Genomic DNA, 14,775 nt, shown 5'->3' on the forward strand with positions numbered 1-14,775 from the left:
CCCCCCCCCCCCCCCCCACACACACACACACAGCTGATGTAATAATCCCAAACAATGGAGCACAATACAAATCGATAGGTGAGAATATGTTCAAACTGCTCTCTATTTTTTCTCACAGTTGTAGATCTATTTTTTTTCTTGACAAAAAAGGGAAAAAAAGGATTTTAGCTTGGGTAAACGTCACGCACACATGCGCATATAGGGTGCCACTCTGACGCATCATTTGTTGTATAGTCAACTGTTTTCTCTTTTTTTTTTCTACTGGACTGAGGTATGCCTGTGGCAGATAATTGTTTCCCCCCCCCCTCTCTCTCTTACCGCATTCAACAGTGTTTTCAAAGCAAGAGAGGAGGGGAGAGAGAAAAAAAGAGGGGCGAAAGTCAGCGCCAGGACTGGAACAGAGGAGGTTTTGGCGCACAGACGGAGACATCATCCGACCAACTAACAAGGAGAAAGAAGAGGAGGGGGGTTAATTTAACGCACTGAAGTGAGGTATCACGATCCTAATGTGAAATCTCATCAGTGTTTTCATTTCTTTTTTTTTTTAATTTTTGACGATGCCGACTTGGATTCTTTCACCACGGAGCTCTAAAAGAACCCGTTTTGGTGGCATCTTTTTGCGCATTTGGAGGGAAGAAATCTATAAAGACTGATTTTTTGTTTTGTTTTGTATTTACTGGAGAGAAAGAAGAAGAAAAAAACTCGCCCCTATATGCCTGTATGTGGATTGATCCCCCCCTCCACCACCACCTCCTCCTGCTCCTCTCTTCTCAGCATTCCCTCAGTCAGTAGACGGATTTTTGCCATTACAGCTCAGTAGAGGGTGTCAGATCTTTCTTAGAGCAACCGCGCTAGGATGAACACAGTCTCCGCGTTCCCCTTTTTGTGATTCCCGAATTGCCACACGCACACTCCCGCACGGAGGGAAAGAAAAAAACTAAACAAAAAAAGAGAACGGGAAATCGGCGCAAACGACCGAGGCGAGACGCCCGGAGGATGTGAAAGAGCGGGGGTGAAAAAAGAGAGAGAGAGAGAGAGAGAGATGCTGTGCAGCGGTGGGATCGCCTGTACAGCTCCAGCGCAGGGTGTGAATTCAGCACCGGGGGAGAGGGGACAGCTCCCGACGCCGCAGCACGCAGCACGACTGGGGCAGAAAAAGCCACGGATTTGTTAATTGTATTCTCCCTACCCCTCTCCTCCTCCACCTCTTTCTTCTTCTTGCCAAGGTCAGTGCTAAACGAACTGAAAAAAAGCCAGTGAAAAATAGGAAAGAAGACGAGAAGATGCGCAGGACTCTACTGCCACTCGCTGTTTTTGATTTTTATCATAAACACGCGGAGGCTGTGCGGATTCAGTCGATGTGAAAGAGACGTTTATGGGTTTTTTGGGACTCCTGGACGCAAGAGCAGGTTAGATGCAGCATGGATGTGTTATAAAAGACTGCCTTATCTTCTCCCTAAATGTCTCCCCCCCCTTTTTTTGTTTTTTTCTTTTTTTTTTCTTCTTCTTCCCCTCTCCTGACTGATGCAGACTGAATTCACAGCTCGTATGTCTTGAAACCCGGGAATGAATCGTCCACGTTAAAAAAATGCTGCTTTGGATTGTTCTGCTGAATGCGGCTCTTTGTGTTGCTAGTGGAAATGTTACAAGGGACGTTTGTAAGGAGCAGATATGCTCTTGCAACGAGGTAGAGGGAGATCTGCACATAGACTGCGAAAAAAGGAGCTTCACCACTCTGCAGCATTTGACTGGCCCCAGCTCGCAGTTCTACCACTTGCTCCTGCACGGAAATTCGCTATCCAGGCTATTTCCCAACGAGTTCGCCAACTTTTACAATGCAGTGAGCTTGCATTTAGAAAACAATGGCTTGCACGACATTGTCCCCGGCGCCTTTCTGGGCTTGCAGCTGGTGAAAAGGCTGCACATCAATAACAATAAGATCCGATCATTCAGGAAGAGTACATTTCTGGGGTTAGACGACTTGGAATATCTGCAAGCTGATTTCAATCTACTGAGGGATATTGATCCCGCCGTTTTCAGGGACCTAAATAAACTTGAAGTGTTAATACTTAACGACAACCTCATCAGTGCGCTACCTATAAACGTGTTTCAACATGTGCCCATTACGCATCTCGACCTGCGGGGAAACCGAATCAAAACGTTGCCTTATGAAGGGATCCTTGAGCAAATACCGGGCATTGCAGAGGTTTTGTTGGAGGACAACCCGTGGGACTGTAACTGCGACCTGGTTTCTCTGAAGGAATGGCTGGAGAACATACCGCATAACGCGCTCATTGGGAGGGTGATATGTGAGGCTCCCACCAGGCTGCAGGGGAGCGATCTGAACGAGACGTCAGAAGCGGATCTGTGCCCTTCACAGAGCGGCGGTGTGGACACCAGCCTGGTCGCCCCTCCCACCCAGGAGGAGACCTCGGAGCTCCACGGCCCTCGTCCCACGCCTTACAAGCCCCGTGGAGACGCCGGCGGGCCCCCGACGCCCGGCGGCCACAAGAGCCACTCCAAATCTCGTGAGAACTGGCAGCTGAAAACCAAGCCCACTCCGGTGGTGACCGGTGTGAACGGGGACAGAGAGTGTTGTCTGCCGCACAACGTGACGTGCCCCCAGCCGTGCAACTGCAAGCTTGTCGGCTCCAGACAGGGGCTGGGGGTCAACTGCGAGGGCAAAAAGATCGAGAGCCTGTCTAACCTCAAGCCCAAGCCCCTGGCGGCGCACGAACTGAACATGCGAGACAACAACATCCACGCAGTGAAAAAGAACCAGCTGCTCGGCTACTCCAGCCTCAACCTGCTCGATCTGGGCGGGAACAACATCAAGGTGATTGACAACAGCACGTTTCAAAACCAGAGCGAGCTCAGGTGGCTGTACATGGATAAGAACTACCTGGATACGCTGATAGCAGAGATGTTCGTGGGCCTCGTGAATCTGGAATATCTCAGTTTGGAATACAACGACATCCAGCTGATAGTGGCAGGTGCGTTCAGCCCCATGCCCAACCTGAGGGTTCTGTTCCTCAACAACAACCTGCTGAAATCTTTACCTGTGGATGCTTTCCTTGGGATTTCTTTATCCAAAATCAGCCTGCATAACAATTATTTCCCCTATCTCCCCGTGACTGGCGTCTTAGACCAGCTCAACTCAATCATACAGATCGATTTGCACGGGAACCCGTGGGATTGCTCGTGCAACATCGTGCCCTTCAAGCAGTGGACGGAGAAACTCGGGGCCGACGTGATCGTGAGCGATCTCAAGTGTGAGTCCCCGGAAGAGTTCTGGAAACGCGATTTCCGATATGTGCGGAACGACCTCATGTGTCCCAAACTGTATGACAGAGTCCCCCCCACGCCTCTCTCCAAAAACAGCACTTTCACTGTGGACTCGGGGACGCGCTCGAACTCCTACTTGGAGCCGAACCGGGTCTCCATCTCGGTGCTCGTCCCCGGGCTGCTGCTGGTGTTTGTCACGTCCGCGTTCACCGTGGTAGGAATGCTTGTGTTTATTTTGCGGAATCGCAAGAGGTCAAAGCGGAGGGATGGGAACTCCTCCGCCTCGGAGATCAATTCCTTGCAGACAGTGTGTGACTCGTCTTATTGGCACAGCGGCCCTTATCACGCAGATGGGGGCGCGCATCGGGGCTTCGACTGCAGCACGCACCTCTCCACGACAAACGATGCGTAAAAACGAACCAGGGGGAGACTCTGCTCTGTAGTCTAGTAGAACAAAGCCTCTACCAGACTGGATTACAAACAGTCACACAAAGACAGACTTGACGTACACATGACAACAACAACAGAAAAAAAACTGCAAGAGTCTTTGGTTCGAACTTGTTTAGGTCTTGCTTTGAACCAAGTCTGCTGCTGCACAGGCCCCACTCTGTAATATATGTATATGCCAAGGCCCCCTGGCGAAAACCCCTCCTTCCCCTTCCTCCCTCCCTCCCTCCCGTCCTTCCTCCCGATTTGCCGCAATCGGACTACGGATCTGTATGAGACAGAAAAGAGGGAGAGGAGGGGAAAAAAGGAGAGGATGGAGAGGGGGAGATGAGAGGGCGTGTGTGTGTGAGAGAGAGCGAGATAGAGAAAAAGCGAGGACCCCGGAGGAATGGTGCACGAACGCATGAATGTAAATGTAAATACTCGGACCGATGTATCATAATCTGCATGATGATATTTCGCATGGTTTCAACACACACAGGACGGCGAGGAACCATAACCACCATAACCAACAAAGAAGCAAACTCGACCCTTTTCATGTTATATCAATATGACGACTATATATAGATATTAAGAATTATATATGACTATTACAAAAGTGCCATTTCTCTATTTTTTGTGAACCTGCAGTTAGGATTTGTATTTGTTGTTTTCGAACATGTTTGGAGAAAAGAGACACACAACACACATGAGAAGAAAAAAATAATCAATAATGATGACTATCGAAGAGGAAGTGATGGAAGTGAAGCTGTCAGTGCATGTTCTTTTTTCTGTTTGTTATCATTTGATTGTCGATAAATATTGGGGTTATTTATACCGTATTAGATGGTGCAGATTAAATCCACGTCTGCGCAAGTCATCATCTCCTTTATGAATGTAAAACTGTGTTATTTTATGGTGTGCCAATTGTTGACTTTCAGATATTCAGACATGCAGATGAGCATGACCAATTAACGTCACTCAGATGCTTATGCTGCAAAGTTAATGTAGCTAAAATAACAGTTCCGTGGTTTTTTGTGTGTCAATGAATATAGCCTGCTTTGGGTGAGAGGAAGACTTAAAAAAAAAAGAAAAAAGAATAAAAAAAATAAGTCATTTAAATGGGGGGTTTATACCATCATATTTTTTCAACAAACTGAGCAAAGAAGCGTTTTCAATTGAGCTATGTATAATTCGATCTATGTAAAACAGGTAGAAATGATCTAGAGTAGAATGCTTTTTTTAAATGTCAGAAAAAAGAAGTATTCCTCCACGTAAAAAAGCTTATGGCTATGATTCACTTTCATCATATTGTGAGCTTTTGTAAAGCCATCTAATCTTGTCCAAATAAGACAACTGAAATTCACTGTATTTACTACAAAATGTGCTTGAAATAGGCTGTGTTGGGGGAGGGGGGTCTTGCTGTTCTTTTTTTTTTCTTAAACAAACTGGGCCACATTACAGCAGCATGTGGCTGGTTCATAGTGCAACAGGAGGTAACAGAGAGAGAAAGGGCACAGTATCTACATACAATTAGATAATGCAAGATGCCTTTTTTTGTTTTCTTTTCAAATCAGCATTTTGAACTTGAGATACTCTTCTTGAGGGGAAGTTGGGGGGTTGCATCGTTTTTGTGGGCTCATGAAAACAATGCCATGACTGAATAGCTGTTTTGCAGGAGGATGAACAGGATTGGGGGGGGGGGGGGGGGGGGGGTCTGCTGCTTTAGCCTATAACTGCTTTAACTGGATTTAGGTGGAGAAAAATGAATTAAAAGCTACTTGATTCCAGTATTCCAGAATCGATCAAACTCTGTAGTGTCTGAAACAAATGTGAGGAATGTGCAATTTCTTTCCATATTTTGTTTGTATTATTTTCATGTTGAATTATGATGTAAAATTCCAGTGCAATTGATTTTCTTTGAAAAAATCCCCCTACTCCAAGATGCCTGATTTAGATTCTGCATAATTGGGGTGGAGAAAAAAAAACCCAACAACCTGATATGCCATGGCCAAGATGAGAGTGTACAGAGTTGATGTAAGATGGATGGGCTTACACCCCCTAACTCCCCCATCACCCTCCTCCCCTGTCTCACCCCCTCCCCCTCTCTCTCTCACACACACACACACTTGCTAGTAGGCCTACAGTATCCCCCAGTATGCTGGCTAGCGCTGTCCATGGTGCTGAATCATCTACCCTCCCTCTGCTCTATCCTTTTTTTAAAAAAAAAAAATTGCCTGTGCTTTCGTTTGCACAGACATGCAACCCTTTTTACACGAGTGCATGACAACATGAGCGAGAGAGTTAAAAGTTGCGTGACCATTACCCCCCCCCCCCCCCCCCCACACACACACACACACACACACACACACACACACACACTCACACTGGGCCCAAATAACTCCACTGTGGGGACTAACATCTCAGCAGATCTGTGACAGACACTCATTATCATCACCACCACCACCCTGCATTTATCCAGTCACCTTGCTCCCCCCTTCCACCTCACCCACCCACCAGCTTCCTCTCTCCCTCTCTCTCCATTGTCCCCTGCTTTCCGGTCCAGTCGTACCCAGAGAGGGGGAGGAGTAGGGGGGTGGAGGATCGGGGTAACTCTGTGTGTCTCTTCTGTGGAGTATTAACTGTGCCACAGCCCACTGATGATTTGTCATAATTTTCAAACGCTGTGTTTCAAAGTTACATTTATATGCTTTGCGATATTTGACCTGCTTCTATTTTGTTAAATAAAGTGTGGTTGAGGTTGAGTAAAAAAAAAAAAAAAAAAAAAAGGTTTGGTTTTAAGAATGTTTCATTGCATTTGACTGAGTTGGTGTAATGAGACATGTGACAGGCTTTATTCATCATCCGTTCATGTCGTGTGTTTTTTTTTTCTTCTTTTTTTATATCCTAAAGGATTTACAGATGCTTAGATGATGCTGTTTGGTGTTAAATATGAAAAAATGGAAAACAATAATAAGATATGTTCTTTTGCTATCATTTTCAGATCATATTAGCAGGATTCCATAGAGAGAAAATGGCACATTTCTGTCTCTTGCTGCAGCTCTGACTGAATTATTACTATTATACAACCAGATTTTCTCTGTGGGGTAAACCCAAAACTTAAAATGGCTGGTGTCTGGGAAAAAAACAAACAATTAAGAGGTGTATGAATCCAAAACTCATTACTCATCCACATGTTTTGTTTTTGTTTTGTAACAGAACATTGCTACTGCCTTGATACTCCCGAGTTTACTTCAGCTACTATCATCTGCATTGTAAATATATGGACTCCTGTTCTGTTTAATGGAAAGTGCAAATGCAATACACTGTGGAGCAGAGTGCTATACTGTATGTAATAATGGATAATAGATCTTCAAAACATTGCACTTCTTCAGTGTGAATACATTAGAGACTGTCAGGTGTTCCTGTGCCGTGGTCCTGTGTGGCTCAGTGAACAACAGTAGGACCCATTCATTAATGCATTGAATAATAGCTGCTGGAAACACAGTCGAGTGGAGTAGCCTCTTTTGCACGCTGGGCACACAGCACTCCAACACTGCTGTGGCCCAGCAGGCCTGCCGTAGTTCGTGTGATATTTCCCCCGAGGAGCTGGCAGTCGATGCAACACTTCCAGCAGGGATAACATCATCCACACACCTCATAACACTCAGCTTCGGTGAAAGCCTCGACGGTCTCACTTTGGTTTAAGTTGGGGCCATTTAATCTGGAGGTTATGGGGAATACTTTTTGTTCTGTATTTGGAAGCTGTGCTCTTTTTTTTTTTTTGGCTTCAGGGTTAACTTTCAGACAAAAAGCGTGTACCTGTGGCTGCTTTGGCTCGGTGCTCTTCAGCTGGAGTTCTTATTACAGATTGTGTTTTGGTCCTGCAGACTTTTATTTTGTTCAGAGGCGTTATTCGGTAGAGACTTGCCGCGAAAAACATCCTAAATAGAAATCTATGACTGGAAGAGCTGAATCAGAAGGCATCCAGTCAACTCTGTCGCTAGCATTGTGGCTAATAGTAGAAACAGTAGAGAAAACACTTTGTAAACAATATTTTAAGCTTTTTATGAAGTCTTTATGTCAGAGTGACCACTAAAATTGCACTTATGTCTCTCTCGTCACTCATTTAGACAGAAACTCGGTCTTGTTAGCCCAAAATATCTGCTTGGAGGTTGTTAGCAAGTGGCTAAACTTGCCCTTGAAGAATTTTGCTTTGTTGTTGACTTTAACTTGTGGCAACGAGATCCTGAGTAGTTTGCATTTGAACCCAATTGTTGAGGGCAATAAGAATCTTACTGGAATTGCTACTTTCTGTAATTCAACAGAATCGATCGCAGGAAGATGCTAAAAAAAATCCATTCAAAACCACCAGCCTTCCCTTTTAATTTGAGCTAAAGCGTATGTGGCTAGCTTTTATCTGACTCCCAGCGGTCAGATTCAATGCCCTTGTTTAGGTTTTGTAAAAGCCCCCTCCAAAGATTTTAAGCCAGGGTATTAGCTTTTGAAGCTAGCTTTGATGAAAGTCCCATGTGCTGCACTGCAGAGTTGCCTCTTGCACTCCCAAACGCTGCAGCAGCACTGCAACTTTGTGCTGCTAGTATTAGCCCACTGGGGTTGTACAGCAGTGATTATCTGGCATTATCCCCGAGGATTTCTTGGTGTTACTCCCAGATATTATTATTAGCCCATCCACTGCGAAGCATTTAGCCTATAAGTCTCAGTGGTTGGGTTTTATTAGCAGTTATGTTCTTTGTGAGCCGCGATAGTTATGGAATACCCGCCATTCTGTAGGGTTGGAATTAGCTTGAATACTCTGGAGCGCAAGTGTTTAACATGAAAGGAAACCCACTTCTTTTAGTATGCAAACATACCTTAAAAACAAAATGTAATTACATCAACAAAGCAAAATCTTTTGTTGTAAAAATGTGTTTCTGCTGGGTGGAGTTGTGCCTGCAGCCCCAGTTAATATAATCTTTCAATGTAGTCATTTTCAGAGCTCCTAATAAGTATTTTAATGTTGTATACTTGCTTTGTGACAGCTAAACTGCAGCTGGAGCAGGTCGGAGCTTTAGATCAAACGCCGGCTGCACCAAAGCAGCACTACAAGAAAGAAGAAAAAAGTTCCACACTTTTTGAAGAGGTGATATGGAGTTCAAACGTGGGCAGACGAATCAATCTGAGCTCAAACAGTTCAAATATTTCAAATCATATGTGCCAGACAGCCTATAGAGCAAACATCCTGAGTAATTAAAAGGATCTCAACTCATAATTGACCCAGATCTGGTGTCAACTCACTGAACACTGGCCTACGTCAAAGCAGCAAGCGGGGCCTTTAATCAAGATGAGTGAATGGCCTCCAGCTCTAAGTAATCCTCTTCTTCCAGCCCCCGCTTATCGATTATCTCATTGATTTGATTTAGCGGGCCACACGAGCACCCATCCCTCACTGGCATTTCAGGCATTATGTGGCTCTACCTGATCTGATTACGCTGCTCAAATGGGAGCTACAGCTGCAAAACAAAACGGAGTTTGTTTTTCAGTCATAAAGTGAGGAGATTTGTTCGGGCTTGGAGGGGCAGGAGCTGCGGCACATTCGCTAACAGACTCCTCTATTTCAGGTTAACCCCATTATTTCAGCACACCTCTGTCTGCACGTCGAAGCGAGTGGGCGAATGCACGAATGCACCCCCCCCCCCCCAACACACACACGCACACACGCACACACCGAGGCTAAGAGAAATTTTAATTTCCTGAAGCTCTCTTGGTCTGAACCCAAGGAAACCTGACCTCACTGCTTTTTACAATTATCTGGGCTGCTCGGAAAACAGCTTGTAAGCGGGCCAAAGGGAGTTTGACCTATCGAGCGCTCCATAAGAGCCTCTCCAAACTGAGACACATTGTATATAGCTATCTGTTTTATGTACACATATTTGTTTAGCCAGGGCGCCCCACCTTTGCATGATGAGTGGTATTAAGGTGCATTTGATGGTATACGATGATGCTCAATGTGAAGCACCTCGTTTATGGAGTGGAGAGCCTGAATGCAGATGAAGCGTCTTCCAGGCACTAAAACCTCACAGACAATCCTACTGGTTGAACAAAAACCCTGCTGACAGTACGCTAAAAAAATACCTGGCTGTTTCAGGTTATGCCAGTTTGTTCCTGTTGACTCTATGTGAGCTTTCAGGCACAACAAAAGCACAAATACAATGCGATATACACAAAGGCCGGGACGGATTCCTTTACAAAAGCTAACATCAATGCGAGATGTGGGATACTGGGGCAACAATGCAATAAAATATGAGAAAGGTTGTGGACACAGACACCACTGCTGTGTGTGCACAATACTGGTGCTTTTACAATCAAATATAAATTTCAGGACAAATGTATGCCCTTTAGTTTGACAGAAAATACAAGATATAGAGTTTACTATCGGTGAGGCTTTTGGTGTGTCAAATGAACATATGGGATTCAATGTATTGATTTGGTGATGTGATTTTTGTGTTTGATTTGTCAGCTGAGAAGGTGCTGAGTCAACAGTGGTATCCTAAGGAAGGTCTACGGCGCTTTAAACAGGCTGTAAACATGACTTACACACATACTGACAGACGGAATCAATCGTGCACAGAGGTCACAAACTGCACCGCAAAATCCTTCAGGGAACAAACGGGAAGGTTTCCTGTCTCTTTAGCGCCACATGAAGTCGTCAAACTGGATCTGAAGCGAGCCTTGAACTCTTCAGAGAATTAGCAACTTCCTAACACACTGGGAGAAATTTGCATGACAGTGGTCAATTAGACTGCAAAAAGGGTGTAATGAGGAATCCAATAACACAAATCCTAATAGATTTATTAGGGATTTGGGCGGGTGCCCCTGTGTGAAAAGTACAACACCAATTACAGATATAGAGCATGCAGAAATCCATTGTATTTATCCAACCCTAGTCTCAGGGAGGGCTGCACAGTGGCCTAGTGGTTAGCACTTTCGCCTTGTAGCAAGAAGATCCCCGGTCCAAATCCCCGCCTGGGCCTGGGATCTTTCTGCATGGAGTTTACATGTTCTCCCTGTGCATGCGTGGGTTTTCTCCGGGCACTCCGGCTTCCTCCCACAGTCCAAAAATATGCTGAGGTTAATTGATCACTCTAAATTGCCCGTAGGTGTGAATGTGAGTGTGATTGTTTGTCTGTATATGTATCCCTGCGACAGACTGGCGACCTGTCCAGGGTATCCCCTGCCTTCGCCCGAGTCAGCTGGGATAGGCTCCAGTACCCCCCGTGACCCTAGTGAGGATAAAACGGTGTATAGAGAATGGATGGATGGATAGTCTCAGGGACCCTGAATAGAAGTAATGCGCTGAGCCATTTACTGTAGAAGTAACACAAAGTACGGGATAAAAAGCAAGTTTTGAAGCAATTCTGACAACATTAAGGGATCTTGTGGAATATCAAGGTGAAGAAATTAATGTCCATCTGTGCTGTTAAAGGTCTCAGATTTACTTTCATAGCAACAGCAGTCAAAATCAGGTTCTTTACTGTGTTAATATGTCCTTATAGTGTCAAATCACGAGTGAAATAAACAGTCAGATTCATGACAGAGCATTAAAACTGCAGTGTACTGAGGACATTCTTAGAAACATGGATTAAGGCATTCAGAGTTTCAGACGTAACTAATCCAGGTCGAGGCTTTCTGGATCATTAGTCTTTTTCAGAATCAGCTTCTGGTTCACACACATATGGCTGAATTCGTCCAATACTGCAACATGCTATTGAGGGGTGTAGAGAAGCTTTATAGTGTTTGAGTACAGTCATAGGTGAGCTGGTGTGCTTGAGCTGCAGCAAAAGGGAAGAAATATGGAGCATTTAAAAGAGAAAAAACTTCCAAATATATAATATAATATGATGTATCATTCTATATATGCACTGACAGACTAAGCTGAGCTTCTAGGGGTTTAATCAATGACTGGAGAGGAACTTAACGTGCACTACGAATACACTGTAAAAACATAAAAGTAATTACAAGGTGGCTGCTTTAGAAACCTAAAATGACAACATTTAAAGTTGATCTCAGAACTCTGGTGGTAATTCAAGTCATAATATTGCTTCGACAAAGGCAAGAGAATTTTCCTTTATCATCGAGTGAGACAGTCCTATTGACGTGTGTTCTTAAATTGTTCATCTCAGATGGACTAATTAGCTCAGAATCTCATAAGCAGTCTTATAAATAAACTTTCATTTCTTACAATTAGGGCTGAATAATATGGAAGAATACTATTATTTTGAAAGACAGTGAAATGAGTCAGAATATTTGTGGATTTTTATTTTACTAGGTGTTTAATGTTTAATTTTTATTTTGTTTTCACTTTCAACTTTAAAAAATGCAAATGATAATGTGATTTTTGCTGAACCAAGTAAGCAGGGTACCTTACATCTGGAGAATATGACTTGTAGGCTGGTGTCCATCTACAGCACCGGCAATGGTGTTTTGTTACACGTCTGTTGTTAAAAAATAAATAAATAAAAAACTGAAATTATACAAATATTAATAATAATATCAGTAAAATAATAATATAACTACCTAGTTAAATTGCTAAATTGCCATTTTTATAATAATTTAATGAATTGTTCAGTCCTAAATTACCTTGAAAGCTTGTAAACATGGACTCAGTTTTGTAACCAAAGGATTTTGTGAACAGAATCTCTAACTTAACTCATCAAATCATACCAGTTTGAAACAATGTTAGCATATGAGAATATAATTCCCAGCATGCATTGCAACAGGATCCAAATTCTCTAATCTAATGAGAAGAAAGGTAATTGATTGGGGGGGGGGGGGGGGGGGGGGGTCTGATGAAAATACGTGTGTACTTGAGTCAATCCCGGCTGTAATATATCAAAAGGCAGGATGACGAGACGCTGCTCCTCATGTTGCAACACATGCAATAGATTATAAAAGAGAAAAAGAAAAGACAAAAAAAGATGAATACTGATTGAATTCACATTATCTTGTTTGACTTGAACTTGGAATAAATGAACAGAGGTCACATGCTGGATAAACTTCAGGGGAAAGTTGCATTCATTTTTAAGTCAACTAGCTTCAATTGCTGTTCGGTTTACCCGACGTCTTTTTTAACGGTGAACAGGCCTATAGGATGCAGTGGCCCTCTTTAAAATGATGATTTTGGTCAATTTGTTTCGAGTGCTGGGGCATCTCCTCACTATTGCCTCAACACGACCAAACAATACAAACACATTTCAGAACTAACTACGAAGCTCAGCCTCTATTATGTGTGATTTTTCCAAATGGTCCTTCAGGTTGGCTTCACACAAAAGCACATAACTGTTTTTGGTGTGAACTCAAAGTTTCATGAATTGCAAAGCAGCACAATTACATTTGACAGACACGCCGGATCATTTGTAACCAAAGCGGTGTCGTTTCAAGGATACTTTGCCTTTACTTTAATGAGTCATTTGTTTTCCACAATGAATATAATGAAGCGTTTTTGGAATAACCTTTCAGACATGCTAATTACAGCGAGTCTAATTAATCTGAGCAGATATCTAACTGCACCATTTCCAAAACAAGACACTGTATGCTTTTTTTTTTTTTTTGGTTAAAATTGCATTATCTCCAACTGGATTAGCATTCTCAGCTACTCACAGGTGACTTTGAACTCTGCTTTAGTGTGATATTACCCAAAAGCAGAGTGAAAACATGAAAGATTAAACTAATTTACATGGCTGCATACTGCGCTGTGCTGAGTATCATTAAGCAGGCTTTGATATGTCAATGTAGAGTATTAACATATGTTGACCGGTGTCCATATGTACACAGAATGAGCACATATGGGCTTGAAGTCTGGTCTATAGGAGACTCCCACACACTGAGGCTTTTAGAACCGACTGTGCAGTCAAACAGGTGCTTGAATTTCATATTAACTGCAAAGAACAATCCAGCTACATGAGATCAAAGCAGCTGTACTGTATGTAGAAAAAACACCATGATGAATGACACATTACAAAGGATCCTTGACATCCAAATGGCGCCTCAGAACCATGAGACTGAATTAAACCCTCTATTCAACGTTTTCCACATGAAAACACGAGCCGAATGCTACCAAGTTGAGACCAAAAGGTCACCTGCATTTCTTTTTTGTCCTTCTTCTCCTTACTACACAGTTCGCCCTCTTTCCAGTGCCATTTAGATGGATATGTTTTGATTTTTCACTCTTTTGTCACTCTTTGATGACTGTCAAATCGATATGCTCTTAAAGACAGGGTTGGGGGAGGAATTGACTTTCTTTACACCCACTCTATTTAGCCTGACAGTCTGAGGCAGCTCGCAACAAACACATCACCATCCCCATCAGCAACAACAGACTAAGAAAGAAAAAAAAAAAAAAAAAAAAGAGAAACATTAAACTGCTGACACTGGTTTCCAAGAATTTCGTCCGATTATACATGTCAGACAAATGGTCCAAATGTTTCCTCTTTGTTATCGCTGTGGCTTTGTATCACTGCATGAGCGGAAGAAAGTGTGACAAAGACTTGTATCTTGCTTTCCAAGAAAAGTTCTGCTTTCCCATCTTCTTATTGCCTGGAGGTTTAAAAAAAAAAAAAAATCTCGAACACATTCCTCCTCTCTCTTGCTGTCTCTCTCACATTTAGCTTTAGACAGAATGTTGAGTTGTTGCTCAGCACCTCGGGCTATGAAGCGCTGGTGTGGCGCTCATGCACGAGAGAATAGGGAATAAAGGTTTGTTGCACAAAAACTACGCAACGAGAGACCTGAGCGATTGTTTCAGGAAATCTTGCAAGCATTTAATTTACTGTTTGGTGTGCTGGAATGTGTCTCGTGGCTATATCTGGCAGCATTCTTGGCTCTGTTAAATACCATTTACAATTTTTTTTTTTCTAACAGCAATGTTACCCTTCACCTAAACCCCCCAGTGTGCAAACACACACCCACACAACAAACACGTAGAACCGCTCAGTCTCTCCTCTTTCTCACACATACCCAAATACAAATGCATACTGGACAAATGTTGTCCTTAACCTGGCGTAC

At 43.4% G+C, this 14,775-nt stretch overlaps 1 protein-coding gene across 1 annotated transcript; it reads left to right on the forward strand.

Moving 5' to 3' along the window:
- Positions 1 to 234: 234 nt before the first annotated feature.
- Positions 235 to 7,094, forward strand: LOC110950035 (SLIT and NTRK-like protein 1). The gene has a single exon (XM_022192418.2). The coding sequence runs from the start codon at positions 1,589 to 1,591 to the stop codon at positions 3,695 to 3,697; it is 2,109 nt and encodes a 702-aa protein (XP_022048110.1). The 5' UTR covers positions 235 to 1,588; the 3' UTR covers positions 3,698 to 7,094.
- Positions 7,095 to 14,775: the final 7,681 nt, after the last annotated feature.

Source organism: Acanthochromis polyacanthus, chromosome 22 (genome assembly GCF_021347895.1).
Source record: "Acanthochromis polyacanthus isolate Apoly-LR-REF ecotype Palm Island chromosome 22, KAUST_Apoly_ChrSc, whole genome shotgun sequence".
Taxonomy (NCBI): domain Eukaryota; kingdom Metazoa; phylum Chordata; class Actinopteri; family Pomacentridae; genus Acanthochromis; species Acanthochromis polyacanthus.